The 27,761-nt window shown below is 46.0% G+C and overlaps 1 protein-coding gene across 1 annotated transcript; it reads left to right on the top strand.

Moving 5' to 3' along the window:
- Positions 1-288: 288 nt before the first annotated feature.
- LOC309393746 (vomeronasal type-2 receptor 26-like) lies at positions 289-26,789 on the top strand (the record flags this gene model as incomplete). Its single annotated transcript, XM_081956241.1, has 5 exons — positions 289-577; positions 2,938-3,264; positions 3,823-4,111; positions 11,581-12,051; positions 26,619-26,789. The coding sequence occupies exons 2-5, from the start codon at positions 3,038-3,040 to the stop codon at positions 26,787-26,789; spliced, it is 1,158 nt and encodes a 385-aa protein (XP_081812367.1). The 5' UTR covers positions 289-577; positions 2,938-3,037.
- Between the last annotated feature and the right edge of the window lie 972 nt (positions 26,790-27,761).

Below are 27,761 nucleotides of genomic sequence, written 5' to 3'. Positions count from 1 at the left end.
TCCCTTTTTATGTCCTGTCTCGGAGGTGCGGGCGGGCATGCGCATGCTGTGGACACGCCCGCTTAGACGCCGAGGTTGCTGCGTGCTTAGCTGTGTGCGTATCTCCCAATGTTAATGGACGTCCCGGCTCCCCTGCCACTGCCGCCGCTTTAGTCGCTTTCCCGGCCTTTGTCCCACCCAGCAGCCCTATGGAGGTCGTGCTTCTGCCTGGCAGCTGCTTGCTGAGAAGCCCGTGGAGGAGCAGGCGAGGGGCACTGTGTCTCCCCCAGGACCGTGTGCTGGGAAGTTGCAGGGGGAGGATGGAGAAAGCTCAGCCCATCTTCGCTCCCCAAACTACAGAGAGCAACTCTCGGAGGAGGCCAAGTTTCCTCTGCCTTGGGGGAGATTTAAAAGAGGGCAGCAGTCCAGGTGCGGGGGGCGGGACTTCCGTTTTGTTCGGGATGAGGTGGAGCCGGTTCTCCCCGTCCAGATGTCCTGCGTGCGTATCTCCTCCTGTTTTTTTTCCTCTTACGTGTCTCCTTGGTGCAGCAGGTTAACGCCGGCCAAAGGAGTGGGGCGGACAGCATGGCACAACTGGGTAAATTATAAACCACAGATTTTAATCCTATTTAATTTTTAATGGTCTCAAATTTAGCTATAAAGTGGCCTTACCTACTTTTTTCCCCCTGGGCCTGCTAAATTCTTGCCTGGATTTCCTATTGTGCAATTTGTGTCATGGACTTAATCATTTTAAATTCCATTAAATGCCAGTACACATCCTTTCTGCCAAGAGATCAGAAAAAACAATGCTCTAATCTTCTGATATTTAAATGATTTATAATGTTGTTTAGATATATAATTTGGATTACATTTGAAAGCTCTGCATTGATTAAATACTATGGAATACAATCGTACAGCAGTTTTTCTTTCTTTTTTGGTTTTAGAAAAGGATAATTCCCTTTTTAGCCAGGCTTTTTGAATTGGTTTATTGTGATGTTAACACTAGTTTTTAAGTAGATTTCAATTTAAAAAAATATACGTTAGCTGCTTTGAATGCCTTGGAGATGAAAAGATGGAGTACAAAACTGAAATAATAAAAAATTAGTACATTCATTTTGAAAAATAAATGCAATACTTGATTAATTTTATATCATTATTCAAAATAGTTTTGGCAAGGGGGAGAGTTTCATGATAAATCATTTTATTACATTTATATTGCATGTATATATTATATTTATTACATTTATACTCCACATTATATATTTGTATTGTTATTTTAGTGTTTATTGTCAATTTTGATTGATATTATATTGATATATCAATACTGATTTTAGTCATACTAAATAACAATTACTGCTATTATTCATCAGCATTATATATTTACAGTTTTTAATATTGACAGTCATATTTTAGAATAATAGGATTATCTTTTGATAGGATAATTGGCAAAATCTAATTCAGATGTGATGGATTGCATTCCAAAGGAATGTGAGAGGACAGGTTGCCTGCAAAATGCCAGGGCCCAGGCTGTTGGTGCCATGTCTCTCTCTAGCCAGTCTAACAATGTAAAAGTTTAGCAGAGAGGCTTTTTTTTTCAGTGTGACCAGAAAAGTATAGTGTTTGAGCGGCACATTTTCATGCCTGGCATTCATTGGGCTGAAACCTCACTCGCAATTGGCAGTTGACACTTGGAATGTTGCGCAAATATCCAGCAGACGTGACAACAGTTCAAACTGTTGCTCTCTTAGGTGCTCAGGCATGAAAATGTTCCGCTCAAACACTATACTTTTCCACTCACACTGAAAAAAAATTAGAGGGAACATTGCCTGGGACCCGTAAACCCATTCCTCTTCCCAGGAATGCCCCAGACCCCCCTCCTCCTTCCTGGCCATCCTGGGCCTTTTCTGTGGGTCTGGGGTTTGCTTTCCCCTGGGTGCCCCACTTCCCAGGACTCAGGTGATGGAACCTGGATGGGGATTTTGCAGATCTGCTTCCATTCTCCAACATGAGGCTCTCCAGCTTCCTTCTCCCAAGAGGGGCTCCCCACAGCTAGGCAGAGTCCTGTCTGGCATCCCTGCAAGAGCCCCCTTGGCTGGCCTCTGCATGGAAAAGGGTGGCAGGGGAACATGGGATATGGGCTTCTGCATTCCCAGTCTCTGAAGATGGAAATTGGATTTTGTAGGTCAACTTTTTCATCTGCAACACGAGGATCCTCAGCTCCCCTTCCCTCCCTCCCTCTCCTTCCTTCCTTCCTTCCTTCCTTCCTTCCTTCCTTCCTTCCTTCCTTCCTTCCTTGAGAGGCAGACTTGATTTCACCATCACTTTTCACTTGTTTTTTTCCCTAACTTCTCTCTGTGTTTCTGTCTCTCTCTGTGTGTTTTTTAACTCTGCAAAGTTCTGGTAACTAGTTTTTCACTAAAGTTGATTCTGTTCAACAGACTGGCTGCACTATTGCATCAGACCTTTTCCAGTGATGCCCTTGAGCATTAGCTTTCAAATTAAATAATTTTTGGTTCCAACTCAGCAGGCAGCTATTTCAGATCTGTGACATACTCTGGTATTAACTGGCATCTGGGATTTTTCTCTTTAACCACAATGCCAACAAATGTCACATTTCTTTTTTTTCTTCAGCCACAAGTGCTGTGTATTCCCTCTGGGGCCAGTTTCAAGCCTGGAGACCCCAAACCTCTCAATTCTAGATGATGGATTTAATTGCATCTCTGCCCCTGTTATTATGAATCACATGAGGATTATTTCCCTTTCGTTTCCCTCCAGAGAATTTCCCAACATCTTTGAGTCCAAGAACTGGTTGAATTATCCAGAGAGGTAGAATTATGATAAAAGTGTCAGCTTTGGGCAGAGAAATATGGAGTTTTGGGACAAGCAGGGTCTGTGCTCTTGAATGTACGTCTCTCTCCTTTCCAGGTGAAGCTGAGTGTATCTCTCTGTTTCAATCAGGAAAGCAACTGGATCATATTCCACCTTGTGAGAGTCCTTTGAATTCTTCTAATTCTTCTTTGGAAACAGAAAAGGGATTGATTGATTCACACTATGAATTATGGACCTCCTGCTTCTGCTTCTGATGCTGCTTTTGTCCCATCCAGCCTGTGGGAAGCTGAGAATGAAATGCCCGCAGAGTTTGGAGCACCAGGATGGAAAACGAGCACAGAGCTTTTACAGCCCAGGAGACCATCTCATTGGTATAATCACCACTGGATATGTAATATTGCATAGAAACTGGCTTTTCAACATGGCTCCTTCTGTTCAGTTTGTTTTCCATGATTTGTAAGTCATTCAGGGTGATGGAGTTGCACTCCTTCCATTCTAACACTCTCCTTTTCTGTTTTTTATTCTTCATTTGTTCCTATATTGGGGAATATGTCTAATTTCCTGAATGATTTTGATTTCCAGGGATCCCTCCTGAGAGGGAGAATTATGATAAAAGTTTCAGCTTTGGACAGAGTTTGGAGCACCAGGATGGAAAATGAGCACAGAGATTTTACAGCCCAGGCGACTGAATGATTTTATTTCCATAGCTTCTCTTTTGTCTGATTTTGTGAAAGAGACTCAAAAAGGGGACTGAAAAAAAGCTGAAAGTACTCCAGATTATTTTCCTCTCTCAGTTCAATCCTTGATTTATCACCTGAATAATGAATTTTATTTAAAGTAGTGGTTGAACCAGTTGTAGTTGCCATACCTCAGCCAATTTGCATATTTGTATAATTGATCATTGGTTTTGGATCAATGTTGTTTTAAGGCTCAGTAGGCTTCTGGAGGATTATATATTTTTAAAAAGTATTTGTTGTTACTGTTCATTATAATAATACTTTTTTTTTACCATAGGGATATTTATGATTTTCAAAATGGCTTACGGTTTATTTTCAACATTCAAATGGTCAACAAGAATTCCCAGCTCCTGCACAATCTCACACTTGGCTACAACATCCATGCCAATTATTTCAGCACTTTCTGGACTTCAGATGCCTTGCTGGACATTCTCTCCACTGGAGAAGCCAATGTCCCCAACTACGGCTGTGGAAGGAAGGAGAACCTTCTGGCTTTTCTTGATGGAGCTTCCAGGGACATCTCCGTCCAGGCCTCAACGTTAGTAGGCACCTACAAAGTCCCACAGGTTTGTGTGTGTTTTTCTCCATCTGGAAAAGTGAGTAGTGGGTAGTGGTGGGTGGTCCTCAATAGAACTATATCTACATGGAGGGAAACAAGTAGTGGGGGGGCCCAAGTTTCCATTTTAGGCCCAGTCCTCTTCAACATCTTCATCAATGGTTTGGATGAGGGATAGATGGGGAACTCATCACATTTACAGATGGCACTAAACTGGCAGGAATAGCCAACACCCCAGAAGATAGGCTCAAGATCCAGATGGATCTAGATAGACTTGAACCCTGGGCCTATCTAACAAAAGGAAATTCAATGAGGAGAAAAGTAAAGTCGTACACTGAGGCTAGAAAAACCAAATGTACAGGTACAGATTAGGTGAAACCTGGCTCAACAGCAGGAACTGTGAGAGGGATCTTGGAATCTTAGAGAAGAATCTCTCAAACGTGAGCCAACAATGTGTGGCAGCAGCCAAGAAAAAAATCCATTTCAATCCTAGGCTGCATCAACAGAAGGATAGAATCCAAATCACGTGAAGCATTGGTACCACTTTATAATGCCTTGGTAAAACCACCCTTGGAATAGTGCATGGATGGTGAACCTTTTCAACACCAAGTGTTTTTGTCAGGGACACGATCTGGAAGAGGAATTGCCCAGTGTGTATGCCACTGCGCATATGTGCACCAGGCAGCTCCTCTTCCGGTTTGTAGTGCACACGCAGGTGATGATCAGCTGGCTGGTATGCAAGCAGAAGACCAGCTCTTCCAGTTTCTGGCACTGCCGTACGTGTAAAAGTCAGTGGATCGTCACGTGCACATGTGCACCAGAAACCCAGAAGAGCAATGGGCAAGGCCGCACATGCCAGGTGACATGGCTCTGCGTTCCACTTATCCCAAGTTAAGAAGGTGAGGCAGAGGGTACCTGCACACAGCCAGTGGGTGGGGGCCAGCAGATGGGCAGAGTTATTTGGGTGGGGCAGCCTCGTGGTCCCACGTGGGCTGGATTAATGGCTTTGGTAGGCTGTATCTGGCCCTGTGGGCCGAGAGGACCCCTGGTATAAAGTCTCCTGCTAGAGCAGGGGTTGGACTAGAAGACCTGAAAGGTCCTTTCCAACACTTTTATTTTGTTATAAATTCTGTTATAGGTACATATGCTCAGCATGCTAAATACCTATTGGAACATGTTGATTTACACTGTAAAATCAGAAAATGTGGATATTGGCATTTAATCTATGGAAACTGACAGACTCTGAAAATTGTGGTGGATGTTAGAACAGACAAAACGTCAATTAAAGACCAATTTGAATTGTACTACTGACAAATTGTATTAAGAATTGAGGTTTCCCTGTTTCTTGTACAACTGGAGAAGAAGTTAAAAAGATTCCTCCACAAAGAATCTGGGCTATGGAAGCATTAAAATATTCAGCAGGGCTGGTTTTCAGCTGGTACTGACCAGTACGGGCGTACCAGTTGGTGATATTTAGCATGCCTTTTCGTACCTGTTCTTCCGGAGGCCCCTTACTGGAATCCTCACCTCTTGTTCCTTCTTCAGCTGTTGGACAAGCCCACGTGGCCTGCACTGTCCTCTGCTCTTTGATACCCGCCACTTTTCCAATGAAGGTAGTGGGGAATCTATGCAGAGGGAGGAAATTGCATGGGTTCCCTATTCCCTTCATTGGAAACGAGGCGGCTGTCAGAGGAGAGAGCAGCGAAGGCCGTGGGCTTGTCCAATGAATCCTCACCTCTTGTTCCTTCTTCGGCTGTTGGACAAGCCCATGTGGCATGCACTATCCTCTTCTCTTTGACAGACGCCTGTTTAAAAAGCCATTCCCACTTAAAGGTACCTTGCAGCAGCATTTTTCCTTGGGGGACTCCACAGAACATCCCAAGATGGATGCCACCACATTTGTCCTCTTCGGGAACAGGCCCTCCTTGGCAGATCCTCTTCAGAAGGATGAGACCCCCCTGGTCCCCCTCCCATTCCTTGTCTTCCAGCCCCCTCGGATGGGCTACGGAGTCATCACTGGCAGCGCAGAGCCTCGACAGCTCCCTGCCATTGGTCCTGCAGTTCACGCCAGCTGCTTTGTTCACACTCTCTCCCCTCCTGGTTCCTCTTTTTATGTGCTTTTTGAAAGGTAGCCGCTAGTGGCACAAAAGACGGCCGCTGCCCCAGGCCATGGAAAACATAGGCGCGTGCAGAACCCACACAATTACAGCCCCAGAGAGCCTTGGAGGGAAGCCTCTGCACAAGCCCAGGCAAGTGAGAACAAGCTTTTGCATTACGAAGGCTCTGCGATGAGGCTCCAGAGGCAGCGGGGCAGCCAGGTCCCTCACCCTCAGAGGGAGGAAGGGCCAGTTGGGAGAGGGGCTTTGGTCCTGCTGCCTCTGGAAGATAGGGCTTTACTGTCCCCCAGCGAAGATTCCGTCTCTCATCCCAGAGCCTTCATAACAGTGGGAACTTGTTCTCACTCACCCAGGCTTGTGCAGAGGCTTCCCTCCGAGAGACTCTGGGGGTGTAATTGTGTGGGGTGTGCACGCACCTATGTTTTCCATGGCGTCTTTTGGGCCACTAGCAGCTACCTTTCAGGAAGCGCAAAAAAAGAGGAACCAGGCGGGGAGAGAGTGGGAACAAAGCTGCTGACCTCAACTACAAGACCGATGGCAGGGAATTGGTGAGATTGTGTGCTGCCGGTGATGACTCCAGAGTCAATCTGCAGGGGCAGAAAGATGAAGAACAGGAGGGGGACCAGGGGGGGCTCATCCTTCTGAAGAGGACCTGCCGAAGAGAGCTTCTCCCCGAAGAGGGCAGATGTGGTGGCATCGGTCTTGGGATGTTCTGCGGAGCCTCCCAGGGAAAAATGCCACTGCCAGGTATTTTTAACCATATATTTTGGTCACATGACTGCAGAATGCTGCAAAAAACCATAAATGCAGGCCAGTTGTTGAGTGTTTCAAATGTGATAGGAACACTCAACAAGGTGACCACAGTATGTGTGTGTGTGTGTCTGTGTGTGTGAGAGTGCGTGAGTGAGTGAGTGAGAGAGAGACAGACAGACAGATACACACACATACAAACACACAATGACAGAGAGAGAAGAAGGGAGGGGAGAGAGACAGAGAGATACAGGGAAAGAGAGAGAGAGAGAGAGAGAGACAGACAGACAGACATACAGAGAGAATGACAGAGAGAGATAGAGAGGGAGGGAGGGAGAGAGAGACAAAGAGCTAAACAGAGAAAGAGACAGAGACAGACAGAAAGAGAAAGAGAGAGAAAGAGAGAGATGGAAACAGGAGGGAAGGAAGGAAGGAAGGAAGGAAGGAAGGAAGGAAGGAAGGAAGGATGGAAGGAAGGAAGGAAGGAAGGAAGGAAGGAAGGAAGGAAGGAAGGAAGGAAGGAAGGAAGGAAAGAAGGAGAACATGACCACAAATGAGCCCAAAATTTTGGTTGCTAAGCAAGAGTGTTGTTAAGTGAGTTTCACCACATTTTCCAAGTTGGACATGCCCACCCAGTCACATGACCACAGAGCCACTCCCACAAAACAGGCCACACTTACAGAATAGGTTCTAAAAAAATTTGAAACTAACCACTGATATGCAGCAATACTCAAAAATTATAGTAGGCCCTTTATTAGAATAGAATACTTCAGTTAGCATTTGCACATGTTAATCTAATTGCAATAAATTGTAGGAGTGTGATACAGTAATAAGATTTACATTGTTTATAGTTTTTTAATTTATTTATTATTTTCCACTTTTATAATACAATCTTGCTAATATTTTGTCTTTAATATTTTAAATAATGTCTAATTAACAAATTATTCTAATGCCTTCGTGAGAACAAGATTGGATTTATTAAAATCTAACATTTTGGACTCAATCTGACCCCAAATATAACACAGCATTCTTCATTGTGTAAGGTTTTTCAATGCAGCTCAGAACCTGATAAGTCCAATGAAACTCTGAAGACGAGGCTACGGATTATCAGCTTTTATTTCTGAAGAAAGCAAAAGACTGGACAACCTTTTTGTTTCCCACCTTAATAAAGCAGGCAGAGAGAGAAAAACAGGTGCATGCCAAAAACTTTTCCAAACATCTTACAGCTCACACAGCTTGCACAGAACGTCATTGCTATGGAAACATAATTTGATATCACAGAAATTTTATGATTTTTCTCAGTGCTCTGAAAACAATAGACTTTAGAAAGGAAAAAAAAATCCATTTTCTGGCATATAACTCAGATCTTTGTTAGGGAATGCTGAACACACATTTGAGGTTATAAGCAAGGCTACTTTGCAGAATTCACATTTTACTTTTCACAAGAAGTTACTTTGCTAGTCTAAGCTTGGGAATTCGCCTAGAGGTTTTATCTATGCAGTTGGCACCTTAGGTTACAATGGAGCTTCTCTCAACAGCAATTTAACAAAAGCTGAATTAGGTTACACTCTGTGTATACTCTAATCCAGTGATGGCAAACCTTTAAGAGACCGGGTGTCCAAACCGCAACCCAAAACCCACTTACTTATGTTGGAGTGCCAACATGGCAATTTAACCTGAATAATGAGGTTTTAGTTTAGAAACACAACTCATACATGATTAACGTCTTTTGTCTGAAAAAACCCCCAATAACAGCTCTTTCAATGATACAAACACCTTTTTATTGAAAGGTAAATGTTTGCATTTGGAATGCTTTTGATTAATTTGACCTTTGCTGTTGAATGCACACTGATAATTTTTCTAACCTTGACTCATACATTGTAAGTTTGAGAGCAATACATGCAGCACTCAGGTCATCTGTTAGTGCAGGGGGGTCAACTTCAATTTCAATGAGGGACCCATCTTTGTTGACTTCGGAGGCCATGGTGGGCATGGCCAGCTGCCACTGCTGCTGTGCTCACTCTCCTTGGTTTCCCATGGTGTGTGCAAGAGGGCAAAGTATGTGGGTCAGAGGGAGGCCCACACTCTCTCCTTACGAGACCTAGCTTTGTAACCAAGGCATCCTCAGTGATAGGATGGGAGACCACCAGGAGAGGTCAGGAAGAGGGGACAAGAGGATGGTAAAAGGCAGCAGGGCTGCTGGTGATCAAGTGCTAAGGCAGGATTTACCTCACACCCTCACTCTCTTTAATTATAATCTCCTTCCTTCCCTTCTTTTTCCTTCACTCTTCATTCTTCTTTCCCCTCTTTCCTTCTTTTTGCTGACTTGTTCACTTCCCCTCTTTCGTTATTTTTCTTGGTCTTTCCTGTCCCTTCTTGGATGCTCCATTGCAATAGGGGAAACATTCCTTGCCTTGTGATAAAATGCTACTTTTGCTAGTAGTTTGTGACCACTGAAAAGACTGAGGACAAACAAGACTCAGTTTATTCCATGCTTGCATTTCATGGGGACAGACTACAGTACAGCAAAACTGTCAAAATGATGACTCTGGTAGTTGATCAGAGCTTCTCTGTTTTTTATATGCAACAGCTTTAGCATTTAAGAACAGAGCTAAGTTAGTTGCTTTACTATGAATACATAATGATCCTTAAAAGAGCTCTTCCATAGGGACCCTGCCATGGTCTAATTCAGACTGGAAATATAGCAAAGGAAACTATTTTCCCCACTTGCTTTGTCCTGTTTACCCACTGGAAATAGCTGTTTGCAACCAGGGGTGGATTGTTCCCAGTTCTAATCAATATGATAGAAGAGGTTCCTGAAATCTACCATACATTTCATAACCCCTTCGTCCTGTGGGACAGTACCAGAATGCCTGCCCCACCCCCCTCGCTCACTCCCCCTGCCCATTGCATCGCCTTTCGCGGGGGGTAGCTTGCAAGGCATGGCCGGTCTCCTAGGAATGCAGTCTGTAAGTATAATTTCTTTTGTGCTGCATTTTCCTGTAGATTGTGGAATGAATTTAGTTTTTTAAGCAACAGACCAGAACCTGTTCATATTAATAAGTAGGAAATCTGTTGGACATCAAGCTTATTTTAAAAGGCTAATTATATAGAACTCTTTTAGTAGTCTGGATTATGGAAGAATTGCAGGAAAATATTAGATAAGACAGAAACAAGCTAAAATAGGAGTGGTGGTGAATCAACTTCTTGTTTATTGCCCATGTTTTGTTACAAACTACTCTAACTGCTGCCTGTTTTTTTAGCAATAATGATTACATTGAATATGATATTAACATATAAAGCATGTGATATGGTTCCAGGATCAGAACTAGTCTATATTTGAATGGCCTGAAGGTGTGTTAACATTCAAGGAAGCTAAAGCTGCAATCTAGGAAAGGCAGTTCTTGGCCCTCTAAGTACTTGGGAAATAGACCACCTGTGAACCATCTGTAAAACCACCCTGATTGCCATATAGAAGAAAGTATGAAATAGGCCTGTCTAAATCATTTGGTGGGATTTCAAAGCATTGGAAAGTTGTGGGAGGACTTTGGAACATCTGCTTCATTGACCAGATCTGGAGGAGAGCTCAGAGCCCTGTAAAATAACTTGCCTAGCTTTAGTACAAATGCTAGGACTGCATGGTACTTTGGATTCTGTTCCAAACAAAGTACTGAAGAGAATACAAGACTGTAAATATAGTACCCACCCACAACTCTTTAAAGTAGATATTTCATGAATCCAGGAAAAAGGTGCCGCTGCTTTAAAAAGTACCAAGTGGATGTTGTGGGCTTTACATTCCTATATATTCAAAAACAGTGCATAGCCCTAACAAATACTATTATTTAATGAATTTAAGTTGTTGCCACTGCTTTGAAGTTAAATTCAGATGTATGGATGCCTCTTTCTTTTCTGTGTAATTAATACCTCTATCTTGACTTGGAATGCTGACTTCATCTTGGCCACTCCCTCCAGGTCACATGACTGCTAAGCCACTCCCACCCAGTCACATGACTGGCAAGCCACTCCCACAAAGCAGGCCACACCTACATAAGAGGTTCTAAAAAAATTTGAGACCCACCACTGTTAGCAACCCACAAGGAGGGGATACTTTCCTAAGAGCTCACAATTCAGGAATAACAGGGGAAAAAACCCTGCACTTTCCACACCCCATTTTGGCCCTGGAAAGCCTCCTGCATCAACCTGGAAGCAACCCCCCCCCCCCAAAAAAAACAACCTGCAACTGTTTGAAGGCTGAAGGAAGCCTCCAACTGAGCCAGGAAGCACTGGGGGGGGGGGGGGAGGCCATCCACACTCACTTCCAGCCAGCCAAAGTTTCCTGCGCAATGTGAGCCCCCCCCCACAACTGCATACTCACGGGTCCCCCGCCCTGGCCCTCCACAAAGGCCCGAAAACCAGCTGGCCGGCAGGAGGTGTGCCTGCATGTGGATGCTAGTGGAGCTGGGCTGGGGTGGCTGGTGTGCCAGGAGAGAACACTCTGCATGCCACAGGTTCGCCATCACGTCTCTAATCCTTTCAATTGCTTTTTCAGATCAATTATGTAAGCGCTTCAGAGGCTCTGAGTGATAAAAGCAAATTCCCCTTTTTCCACCAGATGGATCCCAAAGAAGGAATACAGTACCCAGCAATTGTCCAGCTGCTCCTCCACTTCAGATGGACCCTGATTGGCCTCTTTGCTTCAGACACAGAAAAGGGAGAGAATTTCATGAGGACTTTCCCTCCTGTGCTTGTCAGGAATGGAATATGTGTGGTTATATCACAACTGTTCTCAAAGACTGGATATACTGCATACCTCAGGGATTCCCTCTCTAAGTGGAGACAAGCCAACGTCTTTGTTCACTTCATGGAATTTGATTCCCTTTGGGACAGAATTCTTCCTTTCCATTTAACACTTATGCGACTCCCAGGACCCATTGAGGGGAAAGTCTGGATCATCACAAATTTTGCATCATATGAAATGGACAAGCGCAGATTTCTCAAATACATCCCTAGTATTTGGAACTTTGGTTACCTGGGAAAAGGAAGGCCAAAAGATTCTGCCTTTAAACCCCATTTCTTTGTGGAAGTAAAGTTTCAAGATCATTATTTTCATTGTTTTCTTTCAAAGAATGTCCTTTCTATCAAAGGCTGCAAAAGATGCACCCAGAAAGCCCCACTGGAGACCCAGTGGAAAAGGGACGGAAAAAGGGCCCAAAATCACTACCACCATTACAGTCTCACAAAGACTCTGGCCCAGGCCATGAATGCCGCCTATTCCTCCAGATCGAGGAGGAGAAGGAAGGAGGATGAAAAGATCTTGGGGTCTCCAAGGCTGCAGCCATGGCAGGTATGGGGATCCTGATATGGATCCATTAATCTTAGATCCTTTGGAGGAGGAATCCAGAGGAGAAGGCGGGGAACCATCTCAACAGATCTGGCCAATTTAATTACTCAGGGAATTAATGATTCCAAAGAGTAGATACCATGGCATTTTTATATTTAGCACTGCTAATTTGAAAATGCTGTATTCCTTTTAAAATAAATTCCCGTATTTGTGGGTTTATGATGAGCCTGGTGGAATTCCACCTTCCTTCCGTCCCCATTGCACGTGGGTCTGTGTGCAGCTGGACAGGCAGCTAAGCCCCCCTGATTCTCCTCCAATGAAAGGGAGCCTGGCGTGGATCTGGATGCTTTATTGGGAGAAGAGGGCAGGTGAAACTGAGGAGATGCAAAGAGTGGAAATCAAATAGAAAGTCGAGATAGGCAGCATTAACTAACAGCCAGCAAAGAAGCAGCTGGAACCTCTCCAGCGATGCTCCGTGTGAGGGATGGAGGCGTCTCCGGATGACCAGGGGTCTCGGTCACAATGGCTGTTTCCGTCTTCTCCAAAGGCTGACAGAAAATGGAGTCTGGCTTCAGACCTTATAGTTAGGTTTATCTGCCCCTGGCCACTAGGTGGGGCTAGAGCAACAACAGCACAACAGTTACCGTATTTTTCAGAATATAAGACAGATCTTTTTCCCTCAAAAAAGAGGCTGAAAATCTGGGTGCATCTTATACATCAAATACAGCATTTTTTGCCTCCCGAAGCCCCGCCCCTTCACCAAAATGGCCGTGCATACCCTTATGGAGGCTTTCAGAGAGCTCCTGGGGGCTGGGGAGGGCAGTAAGGAGCAAAAAATGGACCATTTTGCCCCCTCCCAACCCCCAGCAGCACTCTATCAGCCTCCATAAGGCATGCATGCATTTTTTTTTACAAAACATGGGCTTGTTTTTGCTCATCCCCCCCACCAGGAGCACTCTGCAAGCCCCCCCCCCCAAGGCTATTCATGACTTTTTTTAAAGGGGGGGCATTTTCACAAAAACAGGCTGTTTGGGGGAGGTTTGCAGAGTGTAAAAACTTTTCCCCCCTTCTTGGAAAGCTCTTTAACTGGTTGATGAGAATTACATTGATCAAGTGCTGTGCCAGCAGAAACAAAGTCTTAGGTGCTGCAGATTGTCAGCGATTTCCTTCTCCAGCACATGGATGAATACACCTGGAAACATCTACCTACCTACCAACTCTCTCCCTCCCTTTCTCCCTACTGTATTTCTCTTTATCTCTCTCTATTTCACTCTACCCCTTTATCTACCTCCCTACCTAACTACTCTCTCTCTCTCTACCTACCTACCTATTGTATTTATCTCTCTCTCCCTTTACCTACCTACCTACTTTTTAAAAAAAAGCCTCTTTAAAACCTTGGTGCGTCTTATACTCCGGTGCATCTTATACTCCGAAAAATATGGTACATGTTGTGGCATGACAACCTTTATAAATTAGGAGGAGACCCTGAGACCATCTAGCCCAACCCCTCCTCTCTGCAGGAATTCCAGTTCAAGCTTCTCTGACTGATGGCTGCTCAGTCTTTGCTCTCAGACGATCCATGAAGAGGAGACTGAACTTCTCTGCTTTACTGGCTCAGCTCTAAAACAGCTCATCCTTTTATCATATTTTTTCTCTCATTCAGTTAAAATCTCCTCTCTTGTAAGTGAATTCACTTTTTCCATGCTTGACACTCTGGAATAAGAGTGAGCGGATCTTACACTCGTGTGTAACAGGAGTCAGTTATTGGAAGAGGGTTGTATCCAGTGGTGGGATTCAAATGTTTTTACTACTGGTTCTGTGAGCATGGTTTGGTGGTCATGTGATTGGGTGGGTGTAGCCAACTTGACATCACTCACGTCAAGGGGTACCTTGCCTGGCCTCTCCTTGCGTCAATAAGATACAATTTCCCTATTTATTTACTACTAATGAACATCCAAAATACACAATTTAATCCTATGTATATATGCCATATGTGTACATACATATTACAAGGTATAGTGTGTGTATAGGCACACAAAAAGAATACATTATCTACTTTATATACTGTATGCAAACACACGCACACACACACAGCTCTTCTAAAACTATACACATTCAACCTCACTTATTGCGTTTGGAAAAACACACCCAGAGTCCACTTTCTGGCACACATTTAACTATCACTTCTGCACATTAGAATATTACACAGGCCTTCAGATGTTCTTCCCTAGCCTGCACATGACTGTTAGAGCCAGGAGATGTCATGGATTGCGTAAAATGTGGCAAAGCTCACTTAACAACGCTCTTGCTTAGCAACCAAAATGTTGGGCTCAATTGTCATAAGTCAAGGACTGTCTCTGCCTTCCTCTGCATGGCAGCCTTGTCCTAGTAAACTCCTTCCCTTTTCTGGCAATTTTCCTCTCTGTTAGAGGCACCAAAATAATCCAGAGGATATAAGGTCACCAGCTGGAGCAGGGGGTTGGACTAGATGGCTTCCAAGATCCCTTCTGACCCTACTAGAGCAGGGGTTGGACTACAAAATAACCTCCAAGATCCCTTCCAGCCCTTTCAAATATTGTTGTGCTGTTTGAAAGAGCCTTCTGAAGCCATGGTTTGTGTTCTTCCTTCCTTCCTCTCATTTTCTCTTTTTCCTTCCTTCCCTCCCTCTCTCCCTCCCTCCATGTACCTATTGACCCATCCATCCAACTATATCTCATTCATTTCCTCATCCCTCCCTCTCTTTCTTTCTTTCCCTTCCTTCCATAACTTCCTCTTTCTTTCTTTCTCCCTCTCCTTTCCTTTCTTTTCCTTTTCTTTCTTTTTCCTTTTCCTTCGTCTCTCTCTTTCTCTCTCTTTCTACCCCTTCCTTTCCTCCTTCCAAAGCTAGGACATCCACCTGAAACAAAAACTCCTTTGGATGAAACCGCCCATTTTACACACACACACACACACACACACATGCACACACTCTTCCAACTAGCTCTGTGCCTTGCCTCATTGTTTGATTTTAGTCGTTGGCCGGTGGCCGAAGTCCTTTCCAAGCGCCCGGCAGCATCGCTCACATCCCAGGAAAGCCCGGCTGATTAACTTACTGGGACGCACTTTGAACGGTGCCTCTTCTGCGCAGGCAAGCTTCTCTCTCTGGAGCAGGCAGAGAAGGGGGTCTTGCAGGGATAAGAGTGTGTGTGTGTGTGTGTGTGTGTGTGAGAGAGAGAGAGAGAGAGTAAGAGAGAGAGGGGGGAAGAAAAAAGAAAAAGAGAGTGAGAGTGAGAGTGAGGAATCAGAAGCTTTTTAGCCTTGTGAGCCGCCTGGGAGGAGGCGGAAACGAGGCGAGGGCCTCTCCTCATTTCCTCTGGATCTCCCTCCCTCTTCCCCAAGTTTTTCTTTCCTCCCATCCATTCTCTCCCCCACTCCTGAGAGTGAGGCGGCGCTGCTTTGCCTGGGAGTTTTCTGGGCTCTGGAAGGGGCAGCAGGGGGGGGGGGTTGGGTTCCCCAGTACTTCTTTCGGAGAAGCATCATTCTGAACTCTGTGTTGCGGGGGCGTGTGCGTGGGGTGTCCACTGAGGGGCTTTTAGCTGGAGGAGCCTCTGGCCAGGGGAGAAATTGGAGTGGTTCAGGTGAGCCAGGAGGGACGATTGAAATTTGTTGGCTGAGTTGGTCAATCCCCCACCCCCCTGGTTGGACCTGGTCAAACTTTCCTCCCACCCTCCGGTCACCGCGGAGCTGCTGCAGCCTCTCCCCCAACACGCTGCCCAGTTATGGGCCCAGCCTGTCTTCCCTGCAGTATTCAGGTGATGGGGTCCTCTGTTTGTGGGTAGAATTTGGCTGCAGAAACGCAAAGGGGTGGGCAGCCTTGGAGGGCCTGTTCACACTTCCCTTTTTCCTCTCAGCCCTGCAAATCCAGAAATCTCCCCCCCTCCAGACTGTGCAGGGGGGGAGGGGGGCAGGAGAAGATCTGAAAGATCCCAATTCTGCAGCAAGAGGGGTTTCTGCAATGGGGAGGGGGAGGGTGTAGCCCCAGCTTCCAAAGGCCTTTTAATTGCCATCAGAGCAGATGTTGGGGAGGGGGTCAAGGAGGAAAGGGGTCCCCTGACTCTCCCTCAGATCCCAAGGAAAGAAGGAAGGAAGGAAGGAAGGAAGGAAGGACGGAAGGGAGGGAGGGGGGGAAGGAAGGAAGGAAGGAATGAAAGAAGGAAAGGGAAGGGAGGGGGAGGGGGAGGGAAAGGAAAGGAAATGTGAATGAAGGAAAGGATGAAAAACGGAGGGAATGGGAAAGGAAGGAAAAAGGAAAAGAGAAAGGAAAGAGGGAAAGGTGAAGAATAGCCGCTGCTGGAGTGATCGGGAGCAGCCTGAGGTGGGCATTTGGGAGCAGGCCAAGACGAGCAGGAGTCCACGGCAAAGACAGGCAAACAGGCTGGTCTGTGTGGCCACGTGGTCGAGGCAAGGGAGCCAAACAGAAGCTGCAGCTATGACTCTAAGGCACCAGCCAAGGCCTGCGAGGCAAGTAGTGGTGGGGAGAGATGTGGCCAGGCAGAATTTTTACTATCTGTTCACTCAAACCGGGCCGGACCGTCTGAATCCCATCACTGGCTGTATCCTCCCTTCCCCAACCAAGAGATTGTTTCAATTGGAAAGGGGGCTCCAGACTCCTCTTGATCTTCAGCTCTTCTCCTTGTTGTCTTTCCTCAAGGCTAAGAGCAGCTCCTTTCAACTCTTCCTTGGCTTCATTGTCCTTCCCTGAAGTTCAGGTAGATTTTGTGTAAATTCTCCATCACGTGTAATGCCTGTAAGGGGACCTGGTCCTTGAGTTGGGGTCTCCCCAAACCAGAACGTTCACTTCCTCAGATTCTTATGGCTGCATTTGCCTTCTTTACATGGACATCTCCCAGCTGACCCAGATTCTGGTTCCCGTTAACTACGATTTTGAGATCATTTTCACAAACACACATATCAAATTTGGTATCCTTCATGTTTCTTCCAGTCCATCATTAATGTTCTTATATGAGACTCTATTGTTAGTCAAGTCCGAGTAGATAAAAATCAGATACTTTTCTACTGCTTTTTACTTATGAACCCTTCTCTGTGTGCTAATCATTAATATTGTTTATTGAAACTTGATATTCCTCTTATAAAATTTTATTTTACTCAAAAAGGTAAAATACAAGTTTTGGAAAATAAAACTATTACAAAGACAAAATAAAACTAGATAAAACATTAAAAACAGACAAATACATGCATATTGTCTCCCTAATTGAATACAATACAGCATTTCTCCCACTTGCGAAATAGGCCCACAATTATAAACTATATATCTACTTGACTTGTCATGTATCTGCTGTATATAAAAAACATAGACAATTGTAGAAGAAAGATTCAATGTGGGATAAGAAACAAAGTTTTCTGCTTTTCAAATTCCTGGATGTTCCCATTCTAGTTTCATCCCTTTCTCAAGAATAATGAATTTTGGAATATTTCTGACATTAAACTGTACTTGGGCCAAAATGGAGAGATAAGAGCAGATCTGGGCATTCGGGGCTTCTTGGTTCTCCCCAAGAAGGATGTTGTCGAAGAGATTCTGGCGGTTTTTCAAAAAGATAGATTTTCTATCAGACAAGGTGCTCTTTCAGGGCTAAAGTTGCTCAATAAGGTGAGATAAATTTTTGTGTCTTTTCTCTGTTTTCCAAAGCCTGAGGTCCCATTTCAAGTGGGCAAAGCCTAGAGTCTCCAGGATGGTTGGCATCCCATGCCATTTGGTATGATCTGATTGTCGTTCTTCAACAGACATCCCGTAAGTAAGTGGAGGGGCTTTGTCATGTTTTTTTTGTGTAAAAAAGTTTTTATTGGTTTTTACAAATATTTTGGGGGAAAGGGTACATAAGTATGGAGAAATTTTTTTGACAGCTACATCATACGGGAGGTGGTGCCTCCCCGGGATCTTACATCTCTCCCTTGTTTTATATATATCAAAATATCATTAATACATACATATTAGCAGATAAAGTTTATCTCAAATTCTTTAACATCTTCAATCATTTACTTTCCATCACTTCTAACCATTTCATTGTATAAACAGTTGCAGTGTACTTTTAATTCATTTCTGTGACCTGAGCCTCATTGCTGCCTCCTCTCCCCTGTCTATTGGCAGAGCCATGGCCCCTCCCCCTTTTATATCTTGTGCACTGTCCCCTGTTCCGTCTAGAAGAGTCTTATGTTTTTCCATGAAGGCTTCCACCTCTATCACTGTGTTGATTCTCACTCTACCTCCCTCCCAGAAAACCAACAACCCTTCTGGAATTAACCATCTAAACCAGATATTTTTTTCATACAATTTCTTAGTTAAAGAGTAGAATTTCTTCCTCTTATCTCTTATTTTTTTGGTATCTGTTTTAAAATGGTTATTTCTTTATCCTTATATCTTAAAGGTTCCCCCCTTTGAACCCTTAGAATCTCATCTCTTGTAGTCTTTCTAAAAAATTTAACATGGACTTCCCTTGGAACATTGTGTATTCTAGCATATGCTGAGTTAATTCTATATGTCAAGTCACTATCCCACCCTAGTTGTTGTTTATATCTTTTAATATAGTCTGCTAACTTTGTTATCATGGTCTCCCTCAAATCTTCACCCTCTGTTTCAGTTATATTTTGAAAGCTAAGAAAGAGGGACATCCTTTCAAAATCCATTTTTTCCATATAACTTTCAATTCCAGCATTATCTTTTTGTAGTGCCTTCACCTCTTCTCTCATCCCCCCAGCACACTCCTCCAAAGCGTCTATTTTCTGTCTATTTTGTGAAGTTTGTGTTGATTTTCTCTGAGCTGTTCCTTTAAATCCGCCAACTGCTTTTTAATTTCGTCCTGTCCCTTTATAAGCGTCTGAAACATTTGTTGAAACATTTCTTGAGACAGCTGTTCCCCCTCAGAAGTTTTGGGTTGTAAAAAAGAAGATAGTTGTATTTGTTGGGGAACAGGGCTTGAAACAGAGGATGTTGGAGCCGACGCCGGTTTAGGAGGGGGCTTCTTAGCAGGCATTGCGAAGCTCAAAGAAAGTTATGAGTCCAGGCAAAAATATGGCGTCTGTAGAAGTGCGCCGTCTGGCGAGATTCGCAGGCAGGCAAAGTCCAATGTGGGATATTAGCCTTTCAATACAGCTCCTCGCCAAATAATATTACTTTTTTTCCAGTCCAAGGGGGATTATACGAAGAGATGCCTCTAGGGTTCACTGGGGTATAGTAATTCCAACCCAGAAATTTTTTCAGAGGAGACAGTCCATTTATAGCGGCAGCAGAAAGAGGGGAAGAAAAGCCATTTTGGCTCAGCCCTCCCAGGGGATCAGAGAACAATGGTTGAAAAAGTTTCCATACATAGTTTATAAGGTCAGCTCACATTCTTATTTCGCAATTGTTCTAGAAAGTCATTGTCCCATTGCTTGAAAGAAGTGAATATCAAAAGAGTTTTTTTCCCAGTTCTCTCTCTCTCCTCCGAGAGTGAGATCGTATAAAGCCGCTTTTCCGAGAGGGGGGGGAAACCCCTCTCCAATCTTAACACTTTTCCAGGATCTAAGAGTCTTAAAAAAGCTGCTAATCCTTATTTAGTTATTTGTTCAGAAAGGAAGAAAAAAGACCCCGGGGGGAACTCCCCTCTCACCGCATTTCAGCCATTGCCTTCACGTATAGCGTTTCTTCCTATCTCCTCAGGATGAAGGCGCGCATGGCATTGTACACCCCCTATGCCTCCCGGCACCTAGGGCAAAGCTGGCAGCCCCTCTGAGGCCGCCGCCGATCCAGGGGGCTCCAGCAAGCCGCCCCTTCGGCAGGATGCCCATACAAGGCACCCTGTGCCCCACCCATAAGTCAGGGGGAGCCCACCAAGACGGCGAACGGCGGACAGCATATCCGTCGTCCTCAGAAACCAGAAGTCGAATCGGGCTTTGTCATGTTTTATTGTACTGGTCAGAGGTTTCTTTCTTCATCACAGTTTTATTCTTTATTGAAAAATCTAATGGAATATAAATTTCCTAAATCTTTTAGAATGAATTTTTTTCTCAGTTTTAATACGAATATATCATCATATGTAAATCTTTTTTAAATTCCATCTCTGCTGACTTTATTAAGTAGAAAAGTCCTTTATTGTAATGTTAAATGCCAAAAGCAAAAGGGAGGAACTACGTGAAGAATCTGCCAGTAGTTAGTTATACCTCCTGCATCTTCTTAGTAGTAGTCAGGTATTTCATATTTACTTACATGAAGACCAGAGGCTATTTGGCTAATGTCAGTGTCTATCTCCATTTTCCATGAATGTTGACTACTACCACATTTTCTTTGGCATTCCTTGTTTTTCTGCTCAGTCCCTGCCTCAGTCCAACTGTGCGGAAAATTGTCATCCTGGATTTGTCAAGAGGGCTCGAGAAGGAGAGGAGTTTGCTGCTATGACTGCGTTCCTTGTCCGGAGGGGACTTTCTCCACTCAGGAAGGTGGGTCACCCTGAGGAAAATGGGAGGCTTTGTGGAACTGAATCCATCCAGAACATTTTCATGAAAGTGCAAGTTAAAAGACACAAGCTCACCTTTTTTTAATTTTTAACATGTACAATTTCTTATCTAAAAGGAAGTAAATCAAAAAGTATTTGAAGGAGGGGCTGGGAGGAGATGGGAGGATGGGGTGGCAGACTGGGCAAACTTTACTAATAGCAGAGGAAACATCTCTCCTGCTTTCTAGTCTGGATATGTGCTGCTAAGTTCACCTTTCTAGGAAGATCTGAGTTCTTTGAAACTTGATGAATTGTTTTAGGTCCACCTTCTGAAAGACCTTGCAATTCACTGTATATTGGATCCTCCCCTTGAGGATCACTGAGAAGGTGTCACTGGTCCATAATGTGGTGCTATGGATAGTTATGGGGGCAACTCATTGCACAAATATTCTGCCAATCATGTAGATCAATCAATCAATCAGAGTAGAGCTGGAAGGGACCTTGGAGGTCTTCTAGTGCTACCCCTTGCTCAAGCAGGAGACCTGATACCATTTCAGACAAGTGACTGTCCAGTCTCTTCTTAAAAACATCCAATGTTGAAGCACCCACAACTTCTGGAGGCCAGCTGTTCCAGTGGTTAATTGTTGTCACTGTTAGGAAATTTCTCCTGAATTCCATATAGCTTCCAGATGTTACAAGATACTGTAGGTACCCTCTAAGTCCAGTATATTAATTGCCATGTGGCAGGACTCTAAATATTTGTATAAAAAGATTATATGATTCATTATTAACCTGTAATAATGTAGCTTCCTATGAATTACATTACACATTACACCAGAAATAATTAACACCCTAGGACTTTCCTCAACTTCATATACCTAGCTACTTTAAAAAAATTAGATCCTTCTTATGCTATTTCTAATTAAAAATAAAAAGAATGAAATATTAAAGAAAATTGATTTTTGGTTTCTCAGATGCAGAAAAATGCACCAAGTGTCCAGATGACAAATATCCAAATGAGGCCAGAGTCCAATGTATCCCCAAAGTTATAACCTTCCTCTCTTATGAAGAACATCTGGGCATCATCCTGGTCTCTTTTGCCCTACTCTTGTTCCTAAGTACAGTCCTTGTTTTAATTATCTTCATTAAATATGGAGAAACTCCCATTGTCAAAGCCAACAATCGGGACCTCTCCTATATCCTCCTGGTCTCCCTCCTGCTTTGCTTCTTGTCTCCTTTTCTCTTCATTGGTCAACCAAGGAAAGCCACCTGCCTTCTCCGACAAACAGTTTTCAGCATCATCTTCTCAGCTGCCATTTCTTCTCTCTTGGCCAAAACAATCACGGTGGTGCTGGCTTTCCTGGCCACAAAACCAGGAAACCGAGTGAAGAGATGGTTGGGGAAGAGCTTGGCCAACTCCATCATCCTTTCTTCTTCTGCAGTCCAAATTATCAACTGCTCCATCTGGCTGGGAGTTTCTCCCCCCTTCCCTGACTCTGACCTCCACTCCAAGCCTGGAGAGATCATCCTGCAATGCAACGAAGGGGCTGTTGTCATGTTCTACGTCACCCTCAGCTACATGGGCTTCCTGGCTGCCATCTGCTTCATGGTGGCTTTCCTGGCTAGGAATCTGCCTGGGGCCTTCAACGAAGCCAAGCTGATCACCTTCAGCATGCTGGTCTTCTGCAGCGTCTGGGTGACTTTTGTGCCCACCTACCTGAGCACCAAAGGGAAATACATGGTGGCTGTTCAGGTCTTCTCCATCCTGGCCTCCAGCGCTGGTCTGCTGGGCTGCATCTTCATGCCCAAGTGCTACATTATCCTTCTGAGGCCAGACCTGAACACAAAGGAGCATCTCACGGCCAGAACAAATGTAAAATAAATAAATAAATAAATAAATTGAATTTATTAGCCGCTCCCTTTCCAAGTAGGACTCGGGACGGCGTACAATGGAGCATATAAAACATAGAAAATGTATAAAAAACACATAGACATACATACATACAAAACACATATACACATACACGGACACGGACACGGAGGAGGTAACAAATTACATCATATAGACAGTTAAAATTAGCATTAAAATACCCCAATTGTAAGAACCCAATATGCAATTAAAAATTTAACGTTTAAAAGACAATTTAAAAAACAGTTAGGAGGAATAAGAGAAAAATTACGATTGAGCCAGGCCAGATAATTGAAAGAGGTGGGTCTTCAGCTGTACACGGAAGGAGCGGAGATCAGACGTAATCCTGATGTCACGGGGGAGGTCATTCCACAGGGCTGGGCCCATCACAGAGAACGCTCTGCTCCTGGGTGTCGCCCCCCGGCACTGTTTGGCGGACGGCACCCGGAGAAGTCCCTCTCTGTGTGAGCGAATCGGTCGTAGGGATGTGTGGGGCAGGATGCGATCCTGCATGTAACTAGGCCCTATGCCATGAAGCGCTTTAAAGATCATAATCAAAACCTTGAAACGCACTCGGAAGACCACAGGAAGCCAGTGCAGCTCGCGCAGGAGAGGTGTTACAGGGGAGTATCTAGTCCTCCCCATAATCACCCGCGCGGCCGCGTTCTGGACCAACTGTAGTCTCCGAGTGCATCTCAAGGGAAGCCCCATGTAGAGAGCATTGCAGTAATCCAGGCGAGACGTCACTAGCGCATGGGTGACTGTGCGTAGGGCATCCCGGTCCAATAAGGGGCGCAATTGGCGCATCAGGCGGACCTGATGGAACGCCCCCCTTGCCACGGCTGTTACATGGTCATCCATGGACAGCCGGGCATCTAGGAGGACGCCCAAATTGCGCACCTGTTCCATGGGGGCTAGTTGGACGCCCCCAATGGCCAGAGATGGAAGCACCTGGTTGAACCGGGAGGCCGGAAGCCACAGCCACTCCGTCTTGGAAGGGTTGAGTTTTAGTCGGTTGCCATCCATCCAGACCCGTACGGCCTCCAGACACCGGGACATCATTTCGACGGCCTCATTGGGGTGGTTCGGGGTGGAAATGTATAGCTGAGTATCATCAGCATACAGATGATATCCCACCCCAAAACCACGGATGATCTCGCCCAGCGGTTTCATATATGTGTTGAACAGGAGAGGCGAGAGCACCGATCCCTGTGGCACTCCACATGTGAGTGGCCTCTGGGTCGAACTCTGCTCCCCTGCCAACACACGTTGCGTCCGATCAGAGAGGTAGGAGCCAAACCACCGTAAAACGGTGCCCCTGACTCCCAGCCCCTCTAGCCGGTGCAACAGGATACCATGGTCGATGGTATCGAACGCCGCCGAGAGATCTAATAGGACCAGGATAGAGGAACAACCCCTATCTCTGGCCCTCCAGAGATCATCAACCAATGCGACCAAGGCCGTCTCAGTGCTGTGCCCAGGTCGGAAGCCGGACTGGCGCGGGTCTAGATAATCATTTTCCTCCAGGTGACAAGGGAACTGCTGTGCCACCACACTCTCTACAACCTTCGCTAAAAAAGGAAGGTTGGAGACCGGACGATAATTGACTAGGTCCGTTGGGTCCAGGGAAGGCTTCTTGAGCAGGGGCCTCACCACCGCCTCTTTCAAGGCGGCCGGTAGGGACCCCTCACCCAACGAGGCGTTCACCAGGCCCAGGAGCCAGTCGCGCGTAACCTCCCAGGATGCCAGTACAAGCCAGGAGGGACACGGGTCCAATAAACATGTGGTGGGTCGCAGACGTCCACGCAACCTGTCCAAATCCTCGATGGCAACCGAGTCGAACTCCTCCCAAAGCGGTCCCTCAAGACTCGCCACAGGCGTCTCTACTGGACCACTGAAAGGGGCCCATCCCGTCCGGATTTGAGCGACTTTGTCCTGTAGATATTTCCCAAACTCCTCTGCTCTGCCCTGTAGTGGGGCTTCCCGTGGTCTCTCAAACAAGAGGGAACGGGTCACCCGAAACAGGGCGGCAGGGCGGTTATCTGCAGACGCAATAAGAGCGGCACAATGTTGACGTTTGGCCGCTCTTAATGCCACGAGGTACGTCTTCAAATATGCTCGTACCTGTGCTCGGTCAAATTCGGAACGGGAGGATCTCCAACGACTCTCTAGGCGTCTCTTGTGGCGTTTCATCACCCTTAGCTCCTCGGTAAACCAAGGTGCCAGGGTGGTTCGTCGCCGCAGGAGAGGCCGCAGAGGCGCCACCCGGTTTAGGGCCCCGGTAGTCGCACTATTCCATGCGTCTACCAGGTCCTCCACCCGGGGGCGGGTCAGGTCCACAGGGGGTGGCCCAAGTTCCGTCTGGAACCTATCTGGTTCCATCAGGCGCTTGGGGCGGAACCATCTAATACCTTCCAGTTCCGCCTCCTCGTGGTGGGGGGTAGCACCAGGGAAGTCCAGCCGGAGAAGTGAGTGATCCGACCATGACAGGGGAATAATGTCTAGATCCCCTATTCCCAGATCACTCGTCCACTGGCCAGAGACAAAAACCATGTCCAGGGTGTGGCCTCCCTCGTGAGTAGGGCCCTGAATTAACTGGGTCAGGTCCATGGCTGTCATGGAAGCCATGAACTCCCGCACCCCCTCAGACGCTTCTCCCATCGACGGCAGGTTAAAATCCCCCATCACTAAAAGTTTGGGGGTCTCAACCGCCACCGATGAGATCAGCTCAAGGAGTTCGGGCAGGGCCGCTGATGTATAGCGAGGAGCCAGGTATACTATCAGCAGGCCCAACTGCCTCCCTGGGCCCCATCTCACGACGAGGGACTCACACCCGGATGTCTGCGGCACGGTGAACTCTCTCGGCTCTAAGTCTTCCCGGATAATCACTGCTACCCCACCGCCCCTTCCCTGGGCCTGAGGCTGGTGAAATGCTCGATAACCTGGTGGGCACATTTCCACAAGGGGTAGACCTCCCTCGTGGCCCAACCAGGTCTCGGTTATTCCGGCGAGGTCCGGCTCCCCCTCCAAAATTAGATCGTAGATGAGGGGGGCCTTATTGACAACGGACCTCGCGTTGCATAACAGCAGTCTCAGGCCTTGGGTCTGTAGATCCTGACCACCTAGTATGCAGGGGTTGGTACAAACGACCGGGAATGACCAAAAGCCCCGGTCTCCCAACCGACTACGCGTTCTTAAATTGTCCTCACACCTGCCCCTCCCCACGACCGTTGGTATTAAGGAGCCCTGAACAGGAATGCTATCTTCCCTCTCCTCCCCCACTCCGCTCCCTCCTCTTTCGACCACACCTAAGTGCCTGGCTCTACCATCCCTCCTAACCGGTTCCCCCCCCCACCCCTAGAACCCCTTACAATTTTTAAAAAAGAATTTATTAAAAAACCCCTCAATGTGCGCTTCCTCCACCTCTCTGGGTTAATAAACCCGTCCTCGAGGTGGGTCCTAGAAAGGGCAGGAGGACATAACTGCGAGAGGGGGGATTCCCGCAATAAAATAAGATCAGACCTCGCATACATAACAAATAATAGATAGTAAATACACCGGGCTAAAGATGGATTCTGGGTGCTGAGGTGTTAAATAAGTCTACACGTAAAAATCATAACAGAACGGCAACCAAGATAACAAAATGGGAAAAGGAGGGATGGAGAAAGAAATAGGTAGAAGTAGCTAAAAATAAGTAGGGCCCATAGTAGGGATTAGGCAGTTCTTAAAAGTCCATAAGAGGGTGAGCAGATGATTCATAGCGGCGGGGGGGGGGGGAGATCAAATAGTTCCCCGCAGTTCTTCCAAGCCCCAGATGGTAAGAGTTCTCAGAGTCTATACGAAGTCAAGTGAACAATCCCTAATGGGGAGGGGGGTGGTGTCAGCGGCTCACCGTGCACCTTTCAAGCTCCAGCGTCGCCTCCGCGCCATTTCAGGAGGCCTCTGTTATTCATTCCGGCGCCCTCAACAAATCCAACATCCCCGGCGACTCAGATGTTTCACAACAGATGTTTCACGCCCAGCTCCAACCTCCCACGATCTCCACTGGGCTTCTAGAAGGCTCGGGGCTCCCGGCGGGTCCAGCGGGTCGGGGGATTGATGTTTAAAGCCCCCCGATGGTTTTCCGGGCCGCCTCTGCCACCAACACCTCCCTCCACCTTCTCTCGTATGGGACGCCATCGTATCCCCGTCACTAACCGCTCAGGGCGTCGTTGGTCTTGCCTCAGGCTGTCGTAGCTGTCGTGGCTTGTAAAAAACGCCCGCAAACGCCCGCAAACGCCCGCCAAATAGATCGAAGTATCAGAACGCCAAGACGACAGCTCCAGCAGCCGACGACGCCTGCAACCCCCCCGGAGTGAGCCGACGCGCCCAAACGCCGACCGCCATTTCCCAGCTCACTTCCCAGCTCACTTCAGATTTCAAAGCTCGATTTACTTTCTTCTGCTTTTCTGTGCCGTCCGGCCACCCTGGGGGACCACTAGGGTCCAGAAATAAGCCAGGGTGGTCAAAACATGAGACATAATACCATTATGATAGTGGAAGAATTGTTAAAATTTATTTTATTTGAAAGGAGATATTCTTTCCATTTAGATAGGATGCAGGAGTCTGTTGAATTCCAATATTGCATGGTCACTTGCCCCCAGGGTTCCTGTGGCTTCAACACCTTCTATCATTTCCTCTCTGTTAGTGAGAATTAAGTCCAATATGGCTGATCCCCTTGTTCCCCTCTCTACTTTTTGGGAAACAAAGTTGTCTGCTAGGTTTGTTAGGAACCTGTTGGATCTTCCAATTGGTGCAGAATTTGTTTCCCAGTTGATGTCAGGATAGTTAAAATCCCCCACTACTATTGTGTGTGCTTCCTATATACCTTAGTTAGCTGACTAGCAAAAAGTTCCTTTCTACTTCCTCTGCTTGATTGGGTGGCCCGTAGTATAGACCTAGGGCAATGTCATTCCCCCCCCCCCAACCTTTAATATTGACCCAAATGCATTCAAGATAGTTCTCATCATTGTTGTGCTCTATTTCTGTAGAGAGGTAATTATTTCTTATATATAGTGCAACTCCACCTCCTCTTTTAT

This window comes from Natrix helvetica, assembly GCF_964273705.1.
Source record: "Natrix helvetica genome assembly, chromosome: 5".
NCBI classification, from domain to species: Eukaryota; Metazoa; Chordata; class Lepidosauria; order Squamata; family Natricidae; genus Natrix; species Natrix helvetica.
The sequence above is the reverse complement of the archived record's forward strand: the minus strand, read 5'-3'. Positions and strand labels throughout refer to the sequence as shown.